This window comes from Acyrthosiphon pisum, chromosome A1 (assembly GCF_005508785.2).
Source record: "Acyrthosiphon pisum isolate AL4f chromosome A1, pea_aphid_22Mar2018_4r6ur, whole genome shotgun sequence".
NCBI classification, from domain to species: Eukaryota; Metazoa; Arthropoda; class Insecta; order Hemiptera; family Aphididae; genus Acyrthosiphon; species Acyrthosiphon pisum.
In genome coordinates this window covers 65,213,841-65,232,695 of record NC_042494.1, presented here as the reverse complement: position 1 = coordinate 65,232,695, position 18,855 = coordinate 65,213,841, and the positions used below count along the sequence as shown (strand labels likewise).

Sequence of the window (18,855 nt, the reverse complement as noted above, 5' to 3'; positions counted from 1 at the left end):
GTAGAAAATCTTATAAGGAATCTTGTATTACATTTTAAAATCTTAGATTTAAAAAGAAACATTTTTACGAATTCTTAACTCAAAATAATTTGCTAATTTTCGTGATTTTTCCATATTTTGTCAATTTTTGAACTTTTAATGCTTATAAAAAAAACTGTGACTAAGGATTTTTAATATTATTCTTAATATTTTATCTGCTTTTGAAACAATATACTAGGAGCCTTTTATTAAATTTTCAAGCTTTTTTAATCAACAAATAAAATTTTATTGATATTTTTAGAAAAAAAACTAAAAAAAATGAAAACTGACAATGTCCGTAAAGAGCTCAAAATAAGTCAAAATATTTTGAAAACGTTATGGTGTATAGAAAATGCTAATATAAACATTCAGTCAAAATTTCATGTATCTACGGTCATTTTTTTTAAAGTTACACGAAAAAACCAAATTCAATTTTGTGAAAAATAGATTTTGCGTAAAAATTCCCGTTTTTCCTTAATTTTGACCTCCCCAATGCACCAACGATATTCACTTTCCAATCGAACAAGATACTGAAGTTGAAAATCGAAGCATTGTTTCGACTACTTATCGTGTACACAAACACAAAAAAATTAAAAAAAAAAAAATTTAAAAAAAAACACACATCATTGTAAAATCAATACATTCATCGTTCCACTCAGAATCTAAAATCTGATGCAAAAGTGTTATGGAAAAACAATAATTTATAATATAATTATTAACACTAATAGATATTATGTATATCTATTATCTTTATCTATGTACCTGGTTGTTATTGAAAAAAAAAATGTTTATTGAAGTGGATACTCATATAATTTGATTTTTCAATTCTAAATAGAGTACGAAAAGTAAGTATGGCATATTGCATTTATAAAGCTAGAAACGACTAGAATATTATAATATTTTATATAAGCTATCTTGTTGTATACATAATTCAAATGTAACTGTCATCGTGTTTAAATTAAATAATTTTTATTAGGTGACGAAGAAAGACGACAGACTTCATGATACCAAAATTACTGTTTGTGTAGTACATAATTTTATATTTTACACGTCTGTTATTCAGTACCAAAATGTTCGAAATAATACCGGAATTCAGTAATTAGTTAAAATTACTGAAATAAACGCGTCTGTTGGATCCAAACCTATTACACTTCATATTATATAAACTATTTCGCATACTCGCATGGCTATATTTAACATATTATTTAATATTGGACATCAATAATTATAGGACAATGCAGCAGAAAAAGAATTAGGCAGGTAAATTGATTCTTGATTACGCTCACAATAGTAAAAATATCAGTACCTAGCTAAATTTTTTTTAACTGTACATACAATTATCGCGTTTATGTTACTATACTGGACGTGAGTATCTGGTCAAGGTTAAATGTGTAATTACTTAGAATTTATACTATAAAAAGGCCAATGAAGGCAATTTATATATTATAAAGAAAAATAATTTTAAAAAAACGTTCAAATAAGATACATATTATATCATGGTAGGTAAGTTTTCTATACTAACGTTATATAACGTATAGGATTAATTTAATTGAATTGGTGATTCTCTAGAGTATTGAGGTACTTATATAATATATATATTATATATGTATAGTATATAATAATATTATGTATTGCGCTTACCAGATACGATTCGGGTGGATAAACGATGAAGTGGCGCAACGTGAAACCGAATCCATTTTCTGACCGGCGTATAAATAGTGACCTGGGACCGCCAGCTCTATGTTCTCCACGGTTTTGGCCCTGTAAAAATAAAATTAAAACAATTCAAAATCTTAATCGTCTCAAGCTAAATACAGAATGTTATCCATACAATACAAATATTTTGTAAATATCGGGTAAAGACGTTACTTATATATTATATTATTAATAATAAATACTGCTATACAATACAAATATTTTGTAAATATCGGGTAAAGACGTTACTTATATATTATATTATTAATAATAAATACTGCTAACTAAAAATATAACTAATATAACTAAAAAATGTCTTCTAGAAGAGTATACATATTATTCAATATATTCCGCGGGTCCTTGAAATGTCATAGTGTTTGGGTACAATAATACATATTACGTACCTATATAAAATATTAACCATAATACGTCGTAGTTGCTTTATCTTGATGTCTGCGAGTTGTATATATGAACGGGGTCATTCGTGATCGTTTAACAAATAAATAATATTAATTCAAGAAGTAGTAGAAAATACTAAAAAGAAATTATTACTTAGTCTTTACAACTGTAATGATGGATTTTTTTTACGTTTATAGACACAGAAATCAATATTTTTTTATAATATTATTATGATGAATTTTTCAAAACTCTAAAAATCATAATATATAGGTACGAGTCGTATTACAGTTTTATTAGGTTTTTTTTATAAAACTGAATATGCAATTAGTATGTACAACAGATACAGTAGGTTCTTAAACTGTATAAGTATACTATACGTATAGTTTTATGTATTTCAAAACTAAATTTGATTAACAATCTCGCCAAACACGGTTATACAACTTATTGACAAGATGAATAAATTCAATACACTTATTATTTTGTTCTAGATCGTCCAGACCGTATATTTTATATAATTACAATTTCGTATAAATGTTAAATATATCATTAGTTCGCATTATACTGATCGATAGCGATCGATGTAAGTATCACAAATACAACGTTTATTTTATTACAGCGGAGGTGTGCGACAGAATTCTGTCCTTTTATGGACGAATATGAATATGAGTCGAAACCAGATTCTCGCACAGAATATAATATACCCAATCGAATAATACTGAAACAGTGAAACCACTACCTATATAGATCTCAATATTCGCCATGTAAGGTACCATGTCTCAGCAGTGAACAACATTTGTTTTTCAAACACACTAATGCGAAGTGAACGTTGAAAACACAAGATTTTTCATGTATTATATTTTTTTCAAAATTAATTTTTCAAATATCAATGTGATAGTGACGTTAATAATATTCGAACATATCTGATAGAAAAAAAACTCTGTTAAACGAATAATAGTAAACTCTTTTTTATGTCACCACACATATTGAAACCACTTGCGTGTTGGCGTTATTATTTTATATATTTTAATCTTAGAGGATGAAAACAATTTTTTAGTTTCTTACCATGAATAATAATATAACCGTTAAACCGTTGCATAATTATTAATTTATAAAATTGTTATATACGAAGTTAATGTGTATGGTAAACCAGGTATTTAAAACGCTATATCATGGCATGTGCAGACATTTTCACCATCAGGTGTTTGTTATTATCTTTTAGGTCCAAACGAGATATATTTTTTTAACGGATCTTTGTGACTATATTCACGCAGCAGTTGATTCCCCAGAATAAAATTATCTTATTCCGGTCTAAATTCAACATTTTTGGATTTATTTAAAAACTATATAATATGGTATTTTAATTAAATCATTAAATTTAATATTGGGCAACTATAACTTTGTTCAAGATTCAAGTAAAAGAGGTACTTTTAAATAAAAGTAGTAAGGTGGTTAAATTCGATTAATATCGTAAAATACTAATAATAACAATATAAGTTTAACCGGTACTTGTACTATAATAGTAGGTATATTATATGCATAATTCAATAAAATAATTGTGCAAACAAAAAATATTTGTTGTCAGAATTTATACAGAATTGTTGTAAAATTCTAAACAATAAACATTCAAGTAGTTCCTGGCACGGCATCATATATAAATAAGGGTATTATCAATAACTGTCTGTTATGGGTTTATGTCCAAGTTCCCCCTCCTCGATGTCCCTAGGAATAGAATCATTTCCATGAGGATAAGCACAGCGGCGTCACACCAATTAATAACACTATTAATCATTGCCAATACTGACTGTGTCGACGATAAAAATCATCATCGATCTCGATTTTATGTATTACGATTCGAATGTTGGTCACACAGAGCAAATATACACGAACGGTTGACGACTAAAGTAAATACAATGGATAAATAAATAAATTTGTACATAATATTCGTTATAGATTTTATGCGTGTAGGAACTTACGTATGCATACCCGCCGCATGGATGATTTTTACCTTTTACGTCTAGGATGGGAACTTACATTAGTAACGTATTTCCATCCTTTACTTAGGTATATTCTCTCACTCTTTAGATCTGTAGCTCCTCTCTTTTCCATTCCTATTGCAATAATATAAGCACATGATGATCATTTGGCGCCTCTTCTGCCTCACCATATTATAGGTACTGTACATTTGTACGAATTCGATTTCAAGGTTTTCAGCTCTGAATTTCACTCAGAAAGAACAAAATTTACGACCGAAATAATATTCGCTGGAAGATCTATATTATAGTACATAGGCGACAACGATTCGCAAGTACTCACAATTTTATTAAATTATAAAATAAAAATATTATTACTACTATTTATTATTTACAACCATCCCGTTGACCGTCTCTTCATACTCGCCACTCATTCACTCGCATCTTAACCCTAGCAAAAGTAATAAAATGAAAAAACTCGATGATGATTATTATTATCATGAGTTCTGAGCACACGCGTGCGCACAAACGCATCACACACTGACGTCTGACACACGCACGCAGTAGTTGTCATAAATATAACTCTGGCTAAAGCAACTCTTGCGTGCCCTAGCACTCGCCGGCAGCGTGCCGTTTTGTACACTATAATATATAATATGATGTATAACTTAATATAATATATCATACAGAGCGATTCATCAAGCATGCTGACTCTCATATTACCATTAATAATTAATTTAATGAAATTATAATTTTTCGAATTTTAACTTAAATGTACCTACTACTTTAAGACCATAGTTTAAAGAAAATACTTCATTTTTTGTACCATTTAAGGAGTGTCCTGTGTCCTGTGGCTGTGTCTATACCAACTTTTTTTTTAAAATAAAAATCACTTAACCAACAAATTGTTAATTAGGTAAATTTTTTGAAAAATATGATACATCCAAATCGAACTTTGAATGGGTAGTTTTTGAGTTATTTAACATTGTGTAGATATTAAGGATAACCATGAAAAAATTTTAAAAGATATGGTGGCTATGATTTAAAAATTATAGATATAGGTTCGTATACTCGTTCGTTTTTTATTTATTAAGATACATCATCATCTGTTTACAGTAAAACAGATTGGTTCACATTAAAAAAAGAAGTTTGTATCGCCACTGGACACTTAATAAATGATATCAAAAAATCAAAATAATTGAAAATATTATCCTCATGTATACTTAAAATAAGTCAGAATATTTTGAATAAATTATTAAAGGAAAAACGGGGGTTGTGTGCTTGGTGAAATATTTTGTAGACATATATTATTACTGTTGTAGTGGCGCATGCACACGTTGGAGGTGCATAATATTATTTTGTCACGCGGTTGTTACTTGTTTTCACAATTTTATTATTATCACACGGCGGCGATGGTGGAGGATAGTTGATTTGCACACGTACTTTATGCACTCAAACGCACGCGTGTATAATAATATTAGAACTATATTATGCAGCTTAATGCCGACCGGCACCAATCCGCCTACCGTTACTTCCTCATCTGATGACCAGCCAAATAATCGCACGGAATTTCCATTATTATTTTCACTGTAATAATATAATATTGTGCATTTCGTTCGTCAATTGTCGCCAAATCCCCCTTCCGTCACCACCACTCAGCGGCCAACGCCAACGACAATCGACCACATGTCCGCATCACGTTTACCCCAATGGAGAGATGCATATAAAAATAATATGCTACATAATGATAATAATATAATGGTATACGAGTATAATATTATAACTCATAATAAATAATAATAACATAATTATGGAGTACGCGAAACCGCGACCATAACGGCCGACACGTTATCATTATGTTCGGCTGCAACCTACAACCAAATTTGCTTGGTTATTTTACTCAACACGTGAAATTAAAGCCAATAAAAAAATTATATAAATTATATAAATAACCGCCAGATTTTAATGCAATTTGTTTTGAGCGTATGTATAATATAAGAAAAATAGGAACACACCAATAGGCAATAATAATAAAATAACACCAATAACTACAACACCGAATAATAAACTTAACTGATCGAACTATATTGAAATACATTATACGTGCAACATGCAACGTGGCGATGATGATAATATTTAGGTAGGTATAAACTATAAACATTTATAAGAATAATGCCATATTACACTCCGAGAAAATAATAACAGTTAATGTGACAGTTTTGGATTTTTTTTTAGGTTGCTTGTTATTATTATTTTTTTTAATACATATGAACATATTGTGAACATTTACCATCTATAATTTTTAAAATAATAAGAAAATATTATAAGGGATTACAGAAAAAAAACTGTACGACATTAGTATTCCAGATTGTTTACTCTAGATACTTATGTAGGGAGGCCAAGCAATGTGCAAACGGTTCAACCTCCATCTGCGGTCCACAAAAATAAGTACTTATATAGGGAGGATTTGCACAGTATGGAATATATTTTGGTTTTAACGTCACGTCACTGGCAAGTGTAATATAATATTATATATTATATATACTATCCACAAAACAATGAAGACAAATAGTTGTTGACATCGATGTAATTGGATTAATTAATAGGACATGGTGCTTAACGCGTATATGCAGTACATACAATGAGACGGATCCTATATATATATAGGAGTGTCGAGGCGGAAGACGAATAAGGCAGATGAAAGTGAACAAAGATGATGTATTTTAAATCACGAGCGTACAGTTCAACGGTTCACACCCAGACCCAAAGCAGCGACTGAGTTTAGACTTACGTACACACGAGAATCATCATGTATATATTTATTATTAGTATACTGTAGTCTACTGTGACTAAAAAAAAAAACCGTTTAAGTAATATTCATTGATGAAAAGGAGGAAGTGTCGTTAGTTGGTTGGTTACATTCAGTTTTGACTTGTGAGATTTAATTGTGAAAATAATTTATACATGCAATTAAAATATGATTATACTCATGCCATGTCGAGCGTTCGGGTTGTAATTTGTATACATTATATTATATATATTATATATTGTATACTTCAATACTTGTAAATTGTATATACCATGATATAAGACAAAAGTTATTTATTTAAGCCTTAAATAAGTGTTATTTGTTTATTTTTCAATGCAATTATTATATAATATAATTATCCAACGAATATTTTACAAATTACATGCAATGCAAAGAAGTAAGAAAGGTTTACTGTATACATAAGTTACCGAAGAATAAATATTTTGATGATAGTATAATATCTACTAACAACAACACCTCTTCGAGAATTTAATGGCGCATAGAAATAATTGATGCACATTTCAATAGAATATTAAATGTATATTAATGTACATGTTTACGATAAATAGATGTTTATGACTCAATAATAAATATTAAAGAACTAATAAATTGTACGTTCAATTATTAATGAACGTGTATAAAATTAAAAAATATATTCATCACATACGATGTTTGATACATTTTAAATAATAACAATATATAATACGCACATTATAATATAGTATAAATTGGATCAGTATGTTTGAAATTGAAGCATAAAACATAGGATGGTGGTTATACCTATTAAACATGATTGACGTACTATTTATAAGCAGTACAGATTTGCTTAACACGAATCGTCTGCAGTTATAAGTAAAAAATATAATAGTGCAAATAAGCTGGTACACATCATCATAATATAATATCTTAGTGCGTAAAACAACTGTACATATAAATAGTATTTAGAAATAATAATAATAATAATAATATTATATTATAATGAACACGATTTGCACGATTGTGGACGGTGCAAGAGGGTATGGTGACTTGAACGCGCGTTCTCCGACACAATATTATTATATAGATACACAAACGCAGCGTAACGCAATAATAATATTCAACTACACGCAGGATATCCCGAGGTGTAAGATTTTATCGTATAAAGGGGCTTTTAAAACGTGACCTAGTTAAAGAATATATTATGTAGGTACATACATTTATTTTTTTTAAATTACTTTCATTGAATAACCTCGAAAATTTCTGCACGGCAATTATTGTTTTACAAAACGCACAAAAAATATATAATAATGCTTTTTTAAATTGTTTTTAAAATGATTATTGTTTTGATCACGAGTATAATAAAAAAACCGATAATATATAATTTCGTAAGACGAATTATCGATGGCGGACATTAATATAGCAAATACACGAAAACATTACTTATGCTCGCTGCCGGGTTTTGACGCGGATGGGTTTGACACACACACACACACACACACACACACACACACACTAATGTGTTTTGGCAGCCACTCTAGAGTAGTTCATAATAAATCGGCTGCTGGCCAGGAGGCGGATGATGATTACTGACATGCGGAAAAAAAATCAACGTTTAGCCAGCCATAACTCGTCGATGGTGTTCGGTGGTGGTGGATTCGGCCTTTACAAGCAGCGTTACATATTATTATTTCATTATTCGAATGTAGGAAAAAATAATATATTATATTTTTTTTTTTATTTGACATTTGTCGTCGCTGTTGTCTTTGCAAACAACCATGCAGCGACGACGACGTGTCAGTTAAAAAAAAAAAAAAGACCAACAATAGAATATCTATACATTTATAAAAAAATAATTAATGAATTTCTCTTTTCCCATCGATACCCAATTATAATCATATATTTGTGTACAAGTAATATACGCAAATAAAAACCAGTGTCGTCTGCAGTGCACCACAGTACAGTATCTTTGTAATTGTATATATTATTGTGATCACTATTCTAAACAAAAATATTTGTCATCTATATAATATAACCACGGTAACGAATATAGGTATTATTAAATTGTATACATTACCTAAAGAGTATAGTTATATTATTTTTATGCTATGAAATAGATATATTATACTGTTACAATTATTTTTCACACATATATATAAGTTATATTTGAAGAGTGGCGGGTAGAACTTTTTTCAAACAATTGATTTTTACCATACTCATCCATAGTCAATATTATAATAACCCATGAATTCAGAATTATGCAACTACCATAGTTAATATATTAACTATATATTTGAGATGTCCCAAAAATGTTTTCCAGTAAAGACCCAGTAAGACTGAGGAGAGTTGGTCAACTCGTATATCAGTGGCAAAGGCAATATATTTTAATGCATATTTAATATTATTTAAGTATATAGTAATCTATAAGAAAGTATTGAAGTTGCAATTATTAGCTTATACGGGCTAGCATCAAGCATTTGATATTGTGATGGCCAGACACACGAATTATAAAAAGAGTTTTAAACGATTGTTAGATATAAACCGTCCAGTTCATCTTGTTAATCGGTAACCGCGACCGTTACAATTAAAAAATAAATACTGGTCTAAAAACTACATTGTTTTCAATATAGGTTACTTTCAATATACTGTCTTTTTTAAATCTTAATGGTTGCTGAGTGCCAAGATGAACTGGACGGGTTATAATATTGATCTAATTTATCGAATGGGCCCGTTAAAAATCAAAATAAATATTATAATGTTTATATAGATATTATACTATCAGGGGCGTCATTTGGGGGGGCAGGGTGTACAATGGCACCACTAACTTAAAAAATGTTAACAATTGGCCTGCCATTAATACTCCAATGCGCCGTCATAATTAACTTATACATGTTTTCATATATAGGTAATATAAAATATATATATTTTAAGTTTTTGTATATGTACAGTAATGACATTAGCTGGTTGCTTTAACTGCTTATAAGCTTTTAATTCTTTGAATTGCTAGCTATTTAAAAGTTGCATTAGTCGTTATGAGTTTCAATTAGAATTATAAAAGGGAAGGGAAGAATATTTACATAGGTTTGCATAGGTTTCCTACATTTATATATATATATAAATATATATTTTTTTTAATGGCCTGGTGAAATGTCAAAATTGGCCTGCCTAAAAGTTTGCACACCCAGAAAAAAAACTGAAATGACGCCCCTGTATACTATTCTCTATGTCTACTTTGCTTCTGTAGGTATATTTAATTATAATATGTATACACTGTATCTAATAGTGAATAACACTTGTCTGCAGTATAGGTACTAATATAAACTATATACGTCATATTTTATATCGAATCTTATAATTATTCAGATACTACACTCCATATTAATATCGTAAAAAAAGTAAATACTACACAAATGAAAAACGTGACTTTAACCATAAAAATCATATAGTTTTACTCAAATTAAATAATTTTTGAGTTATTACATAACCGATGTTCTAATGGTGTAATATTTTAACAAAAATCGAATATCATAACATTTTTGGAAGCAAAATTGTTATTTATAAGCAATTCGTCTGTTTTGTTGTGGGATACCTATTACTCACATATTAAGAACAAAGATCTATTCATTTTACTCATTATTAGATTTAAACTCTGTACTTAATTTGAGAAATAATATAATATAACGACCTAGGTAAATGTAATGGTTGGTATGCTTAACGAAAAAATTATGATTAATTATGAATCATATGGTCGGCGACGAAAATTATACGTGATTGATATGCGATATATTATATATTCTTTATACGACACAATTCGCGGAACTCATATACTAATATATTATATTGTTGCTACTCTATATAAAGACTATAGTATATACCAGGTAGGTGCGCTCAACGAATTCGTGATCGACAAAAAAACTACGTATTCATTTATTTGTCTTGTACATACACTACGCACAACATAAAACTAGAATTGAATCAATACTATACACGCTACGATGATTGACAAGTATATGACTCGAAGGTCAGCCATGACATTACCATATTATATTATTTTTGGGACAATGACGCGGCGGCGGCCACACGCGCAAATTACGATGCATTTGGTCTATTTATATTATAATTATAATATATTATAGATAGCCGATAGGTACTCTCAATGTGTTATAATGTAATAATTTAAACAAGTTGTAATTATTTAAATGAGGGCGCCAGCTGGTGCAGGTAGATGATGGCTACATTTGAATGATATTTTATAGGACCTAGGCGCATACACGGGTACATAATTGACACAATACGTTTTCTGGAGTACTTTAATAACGGCAGGTGACAGTTGACGTAAGATTTTTAAGTGTAAAAAAAATAAAAACAATTCCAAGACCGAAAAACGAAGATAGAAAGAGAAAGAGAGAGAGAGAGAGAGAGAGAGAGTGAGAGAGAGAGAGGGAGAGGGAGACGGAAAAATTACTCCAAGTTTTTTTTCTGCTGGAGAACGATGGGCGGTTTTTGACAGACATCGAAAAGGAGGACACAGATTTTCGGCCTATAATCGTTGTGTGCGTATAACGGAAGGCAGCAAAATCGTATCGAACAATATCGCATTACAATTTATAAAATTATAATTATTTAGTCGGAATAGGGTACAGACTACCGACACGTCATCTCATCATTGTGTGATGTCGATGGAACGTATTTTTAAACAAAAACAGCACATTTATCAAAAATAATTAATATAAATAGCTAATATTCTACGGGTAGGTGTACCTATATAGATACAAATAGCGAGCAGCGTAAAATGAAAATGCAACCAATAAAAAAAATAGGTGAAAAATAATCATGACAAGACTACTTAATTCTAGCTATATAAGAAAAGTGTTACATTATTGTGTCGTATAGGATACAGGTGTATAAATATAAGCTGCAACGGCATTACGCCGCAAGTATCTATCTGAGCGGGCGTTGAAATCGCGGTCCGTGTCACCGCCGCCAGACGAACGGGACCGCGTGGCGCGAGTAAAATAATGTATTTCCGCTGTGAATAAAATTGCAATGTTCCGGCACCGCCATTTCTGCGCTCCGATTGATTTTCGCGCGAAAATGAGCGGGCCACGTAGTTTCGAGCTTGTAAATAATTTCCAATTAACCTAACACGACTACAATACACGCTACGCGCACATACATACATATATACGAATTTTATGGTAATGTTTTTTTGTGTTTCGAACGAGAAAACTCTGCTGTCACGGTGTTTGGCGGTGTTACATCGCATACAAAAGTCGCGGTCGAATCGAAACTGTGTCAAGACGAAAATAACGGCAGGAAGCTTTATTTTTTATACATTTTATATTATATTGTGGTACGCACGAATGGTTTTCGTTTGGTTTTTCACGCACGCTTGTATGTGTGTATGTACATCAAGGTGAATCCTAACTGTGGTGAACACTGCACACACGCTAATATCCGGCCGCCCTCCACACGGTTTACAATACGCGTAGTACATTATATTGTACATAGGTAGACCCCGGTTTAGGTACTCGTAATTTATACAGAATTGCTAGAATCAAATAAGATGGTATACACAGTGACTGTCCGTTAGCTTTTTTATAATCATTGAAGATTTATTAATATAAATTAAAAACATTAGAAATACAATACGATATGCATACCACTATGTCAGACGCCAGTAAGTATATTAACATATAAACAGTAAATGCCATAAAGTAGTTAAAGCCGTCAAAATGTCAAATATTAAAGTAGGTACTATACTATTAAAGTAGGTACTATACTAATAAAATATGCTACATACTATACAACCACATACAATAAAAAACCAGGAAAGTATGATGTATAGTCGAGTTTTATGAATTTTTAGCAACAAAATAATTTTTAAATTATCAATGAAACACTCGGGTCTTAGAGGAACCTTGTTGTATTACATATTTTTCAAGTTATTTAACGGAAATAAAACGTTATCAACATAAAAACTAAAAATTTAAAAATTAGCAATTCATAATAATAAAGTTTAAAATATTATTATTTCGAAATTTTAATAGTATATATAATTATTATTATATATAGAAAACAATAATTTTAGTAATAGTTTAATGTTTCTCAATTATCTAATATTTTTTTTAGTCACAACAAAATTACAAAAATTGTTATTTAATGTTTGAACTTCAAATTTTGTAAATGTTTGAACTTGAACGCCTAAAAAATTATTTTATTTCAGTAAGAATAATTTTTAATAATTTTTGTATTTAACATTTCAAGCCATAGGTATAGCTAGGTAGGAATTAGAATATATTTTTAAATGTTTATGGTTTTGATACATTTTTTGAAGAATTAACTTATAAACAAAAATGTCTATAAATAATATAAAAAGAGCAAAAATATTTTGAAAATTGTATCATAAATTATCTAGAAAATAATAATATAAATATAATACGTTGACTGATTCAAGTCAACGGTTATAATTTTTTTTTTATTACAAAAAAGTATAAACAAACAAAATCAATTTTTTCGCAAACCATGGTTTGCGAAAACTGCAGTTTTGCGTAAATATTCCAGTTCTTCCACTCTCAAAGTCGAAGATGGAACTGATGGAAGTAAGTATATTCAATTTATTGATTTAATAAAACTAAGTAGTAACAAAACCTATATATTCATCGCTTCACTATCGGAATCAAAAACGTTTAAATATTAAATCGTTTTAAAATACACGTTAGTTAGGTATACTGGAGAAAATATCTTTAATTATAAAAATTTTAAACTTTGCGGAAAATAATAATCAGCTATGTACACAAAAATAAACATTTTTAATTGTGTTTGTAAACGTACTATTATGCACAGTTGAAATTAATGTTTTATCTTGTTCATTTAACTTGCATTTTTGTATTTATTATGCTTTTAACCAAAACGTATTTAAATAATACTGAGTATTTCAACAAAATTAACGTTAAAAGAGGTGCATCGTGAAAAAAAATGTATTCAATTTCAATATTGTTCGTTAATGATTCCACGTAAAACCGTGATAACCAAGTTCATCAATTTATCTTTTCCAAAAATGACTGCTCAAAATCAGTTGAATACAGATAGCGACAATGTGAAAAAAAACTTTTATATCCGTTTGTACGGCCGTGGCAACTCGTATACATTTATTAGAACATTGCCGTAAAAATGTAAAATAATGATATTGTGCGTAGGCCTCAGACTGGTGACAATATCATTAGAGAAGATCAATTATTTTCTAATTTGCGCTTCTCTTCTCACACCCTCAATGCTGACTACACCGACCATGCTACTGACTATGTTTAATAACTCATTAAGTTGTGTCCGAAAACAGTCACCGCGGCCTGTAACCGTGTGATTTATGTGCAAATATCTGACTTCATGTTTTGTCGTTTAATATAACACATCGTCCGTGTTAAATGTGCATAATGATGACATGTACAAGACGTGGGATGATAAAACATTATACCCATCGTATAATATAATATTATTATATGAGCTTTAATAATTCTATGGTAAACATATTATATGGTACCTAAAATATACTATAAGTACATAAATATTATATGTATTTTTCAAACGAAATTTTCTTAATATTCCATGGTTGACACTTTTTTAAATATACGTCATTTATTTTTCTCAACAATTCCAAGATAGGTAATATAAGTATATTATTTAAAAAAAATATAAGTGTATAAGAACCTATTACAAAGCTATAACATTATTATAATACCTGGAATATAGTTAAAAATACACCAGAGATTATATTAGTGTACAATAATGTGTAATATAGAGTTGTTCACGTTTTAAACAGTGACTTTATTTAAAACTAAACTAGGATGAATAGAAAATAAAAATCAGCTATGTTCGCGAAATTTTCGAGTTGCAAGAACGCTGACCTGACTAAAGAAACATAATATAAAAAACCGGGCGGACTATTTAAAGGTTTTGATGTACCTACTATGTACATACAACACAAATATGATAATTTCATACCATATAGTACGACTATTATTAATAGAATATCAATAAAGACAAATTAAATTAAATTTAAGGTCTCATATTATTAAATAAAATCATCTTCTATAATCTGCATATTATAATATGGCAATAAATATCCTATAAAATTAAATCTTAATTTAATTAAGAATGCTTTTCGGTTGCCCATTAGTCATTACATGTAAAATTTGTAAGTACCTATCTACCTACATAATATTTAACAAAATACGTATAATATATGTAATACCCAAAATAATCGTCCGTGTTTAAGTGGACGTCGTACCCGCCACGTATTGTCTCCGTGTTACACGCGTATGATATCGAAAATGATCGTATCGAAGATATCGTATGATTCATTCACCAGTTTCAATAGTGCGCTGTTAATTATGAATTTATGATATTAGAGTGAATTGATCTATTATGAAATTGAAAGATAAGATTATTATCTAGAGCTCCACGTAGGGTTTTATTGATATTATTATTTTTAAATATGTTATGGCCTTTTTGATATTGTACATTTTAAAATGATCATAACTTATTTAAATATAATAGTATCAATAAAAAATAAGCACAAAATGTTTTTAAAATGTATTACTATTTTTTTAAGCTCTAATATCGAACTAGACCACACATTTTGATTTTATCAAATTTTGTTATGTTGGACTTTGATTAGAAAGAAACAATGTAAGCATATCTATTAACTACTTACAGTATAAATTAAATGTATTTATTTAATGTTAAATATACTAACGTAAACTATCGAACAAATTACAAGAGTCCTCATGACAAGTAGTAAAAAGATGCATGCTAGTTCTTTATTTTCAAACAGAATAAGCGCGCTAAAAATTATTTTGATGAATTTATGAAAGTGTATAATATGTAGTTTAAGCAAATTCAAATCTAATGCACATTTCCATACGTAATGCTTGAGGCAGATACAAATCAGTTTCAAACACGGCCCACGAAAATATTCATTCTAATTTAAATAATTTTGGATACGTCTTATATTACAGTAAAATGAACCAAAAATAATGATAATTATTTTAAAATTATGTTATTGAGAAAGATACTGTACATACAATAATTAAATTATTCATATTCATAATTACGCAAATTGCATGCATTGTTATATTTATATATTACATTCTTAATGTTTATGAACATAGACATGGCATTTGCTTCGAAATTAAATTAGGTAGTTAAACAGATAAACCATTGTTCAAAGACTCAACGAATATTGTAAATAAAATAATTGTGATTTTCAAAACAAACAATAATGAATAAACTAATAATAATTTATATTCTTTTAACAGAAAACAAACAAAACACTAATAAGGATCTCAAATTTCACACGGCGTTAAATGCTAAAATAATTTTCGTGAGTTCAATGGAACAAAACGTACGTTTTGTTTTGTATACGTGATCCAAATCCATACTAGCTAATTTTGTTAAAAAGTTATTTTATGCTTAATATTCTTATTTCATAGAGCTTTATATATTCTACTACTCGTCCACGCAGTCAAGCACGTTTTCATTACGTTCTCAGATTTTTATCATAAAACAATTTTAAATCAATTAATATTTTTTTTAATACTCCAGTATTCGAAACATTTACCTGTAAACAGTTCCACGGGTCTTTTCTGAACAACTAAAACATAGAATTTTAATTAACTCGATTTCACACAAATATGCGACATCCAACGAGTATTACATGTCACCTTTGACCAAAACGCTCATCGCTTATTAGTTATTACGAATAAAAGTCATTACTGATGTCGATTATTACGTGACTGTGCTACAAAACCATGTAACCCAATAGAAGGCTTGATAGAACTTAACGACCCATCAACACAAAACTTTAAAAAAAACATCAAATATCCTAAACATTAATAATATTTGTTTCAGTTTGAATAGGTAGATACTAGATACATACCTATATACAGTGTTCGGATTAAATAAGTATTTTTTTATCTAGATAAAGATAAAGATAATACAACTCAAATGTATCTAGATAGAGATAAAAGATAACTTAACTCATATTTATCTAGATAAAGATAAAGATAAATACTTTTTTATCTAGATAAAAAAAAGATACAATTATTTTTTAAATATTTATAAATTTTGGTATATTTTAGTTGGGCACTAGGAACATAATAATAATAATAATAATAATAATATAAATAAAAATAATTACATTATTTATAAACCGTAAACTTTGTTTGAGAATCTGTATAAATATTTAAAAATTTTAGAACAATTTCGCGATTTTTATCAATAAAAATGTATCTAGATGAATTTATTTAGATTAGTAAAAAAAGTATCTAAGATGAACGTTTAGATACCTTGTAACTATTTATCTAGATAAAATAAAAGATGAACAAATAATTATCTAGATTTTCATCCAGATAAGTCCGAACACTGCCTATATATGTCTAAATATAAGATACAAACCAGGCAACCCCTACACAAACGTAATATTCTTATCGTTTATAGTTAATTTAGGCAAAAAACTCAATAATAAGCGGTAATTAATGTTTATAAGGATTGTAACTAAAATATATAAATAATAAAATTCAATAATGCCTGGTCAGCTGGTATCGACTTACATCAGTGATGACTGATTCGCTAGACATCCAAAATTCCAAACACGGTTTTAGAATTAATTATTTTTTACACTAATTTAATTTGTCAATGTGTAAAATACAAAAAATAATTAAATAGGTATATATATTTTATGATTAATAAATTACAATCTTAACCAAATTATGAACTAATCCTCTCAGAGTATCAGACACCTAAAAAGGAATTGGCGCAGGGACTATATAGACTTTAACTCCATGAAAGTTGGCTCAATGTAAAAAGTGCCTACAGTACGCGCATTACCTACTATTTTCTAAATATTTTTTTATTACATTTACTATACTATATAATGGTATCAGGTATCTAGTACCAACGATAAAAATATCTTTGGTATAAAAAAAATATAGTATAATTTATAGTAAAATTGTCGTCAAGTTAGACGGCTTATAATATGTATCTCACGTATATATATGATCTCACCAATCTATTAAGCAATCGATATTTTTGGATGCCAATATTATATGATATATCAGGTTTCAACATGGATCTAATTACTGATAACTTGAATTCTTCTTCTATGGGTTGATGACCATGAACTTGTATTTTTATTCACTAGGTTAAAATCAATCTTTTTAATCGTAAAAATTTAATTATTGATCAATATTTCTAAAATATAATTAACATACAATTATAATAGAATAATTTAATCCGGTGTAATCCTTAAGCAAAAAAAGGAAGTTCATTACGATTTCATTATTGTTTTTGAAATACATGTTTCAAAATCATTTGATCTGCATGACAATATTCACAAGCGGTAGTAAAATATAATACAAAATAATTAAATATATACCTAGTAATTAGATTACATTTTATACAAAAATATGCGAATTGTATATTTAGGTTGAAATGTTGAATTCATAAAATACAACAACATTTTACTTCAATAATAAATACTTTAAATCGGCTTTAAATGCTATGTAATGTTTATTAAACACTTCTTTGTAACTTCCTGTACTGGGTATAACTTCAAAAATAACAACTTCATCAAACTAAGTGACATATATATTAAAGAATACGTTAATTAATTAATATTCAAGTCAAGTATAAATTATCAACACTATATATTTGGAGGTGAAATCGTCCATATTTTATTGAATTAATGTATTTTAATTAATATTCTATATTAGTATATATATAATCATTATGTTTATCACGGTATTGGCGTATAAATCTTCAACAACTCATTTCAAATTTGCAATAATGAGTTTTTGTTTTCTCAAAACATTTAGGTGAAAATCAAATCTATTAGCCCCATTTGACATATTCTAAATAAAATATATAGCATGAAATATACTATATACAGGGGCGTGCCTAGGGGGGTTTTGAGTGTTCAACCTCACCCCC

General features: G+C 28.7%; 1 protein-coding gene across 12 annotated transcripts in view; it reads right to left on the bottom strand.

The window, feature by feature from the left end:
* Positions 1-18,855, bottom strand: part of LOC100574987 (rho GTPase-activating protein 21) — a 74,255-nt gene that overhangs the window by 29,730 nt on the left and 25,670 nt on the right. For all 12 annotated transcript variants that reach the window (XM_029487389.1, XM_016808286.2, XM_016808279.2 and 9 more), the window contains exon 3: positions 1,660-1,779. In XM_029487389.1, the coding sequence (XP_029343249.1) occupies positions 1,660-1,779 (120 nt within the window). The remainder of the gene's footprint in view (positions 1-1,659; positions 1,780-18,855) is intronic.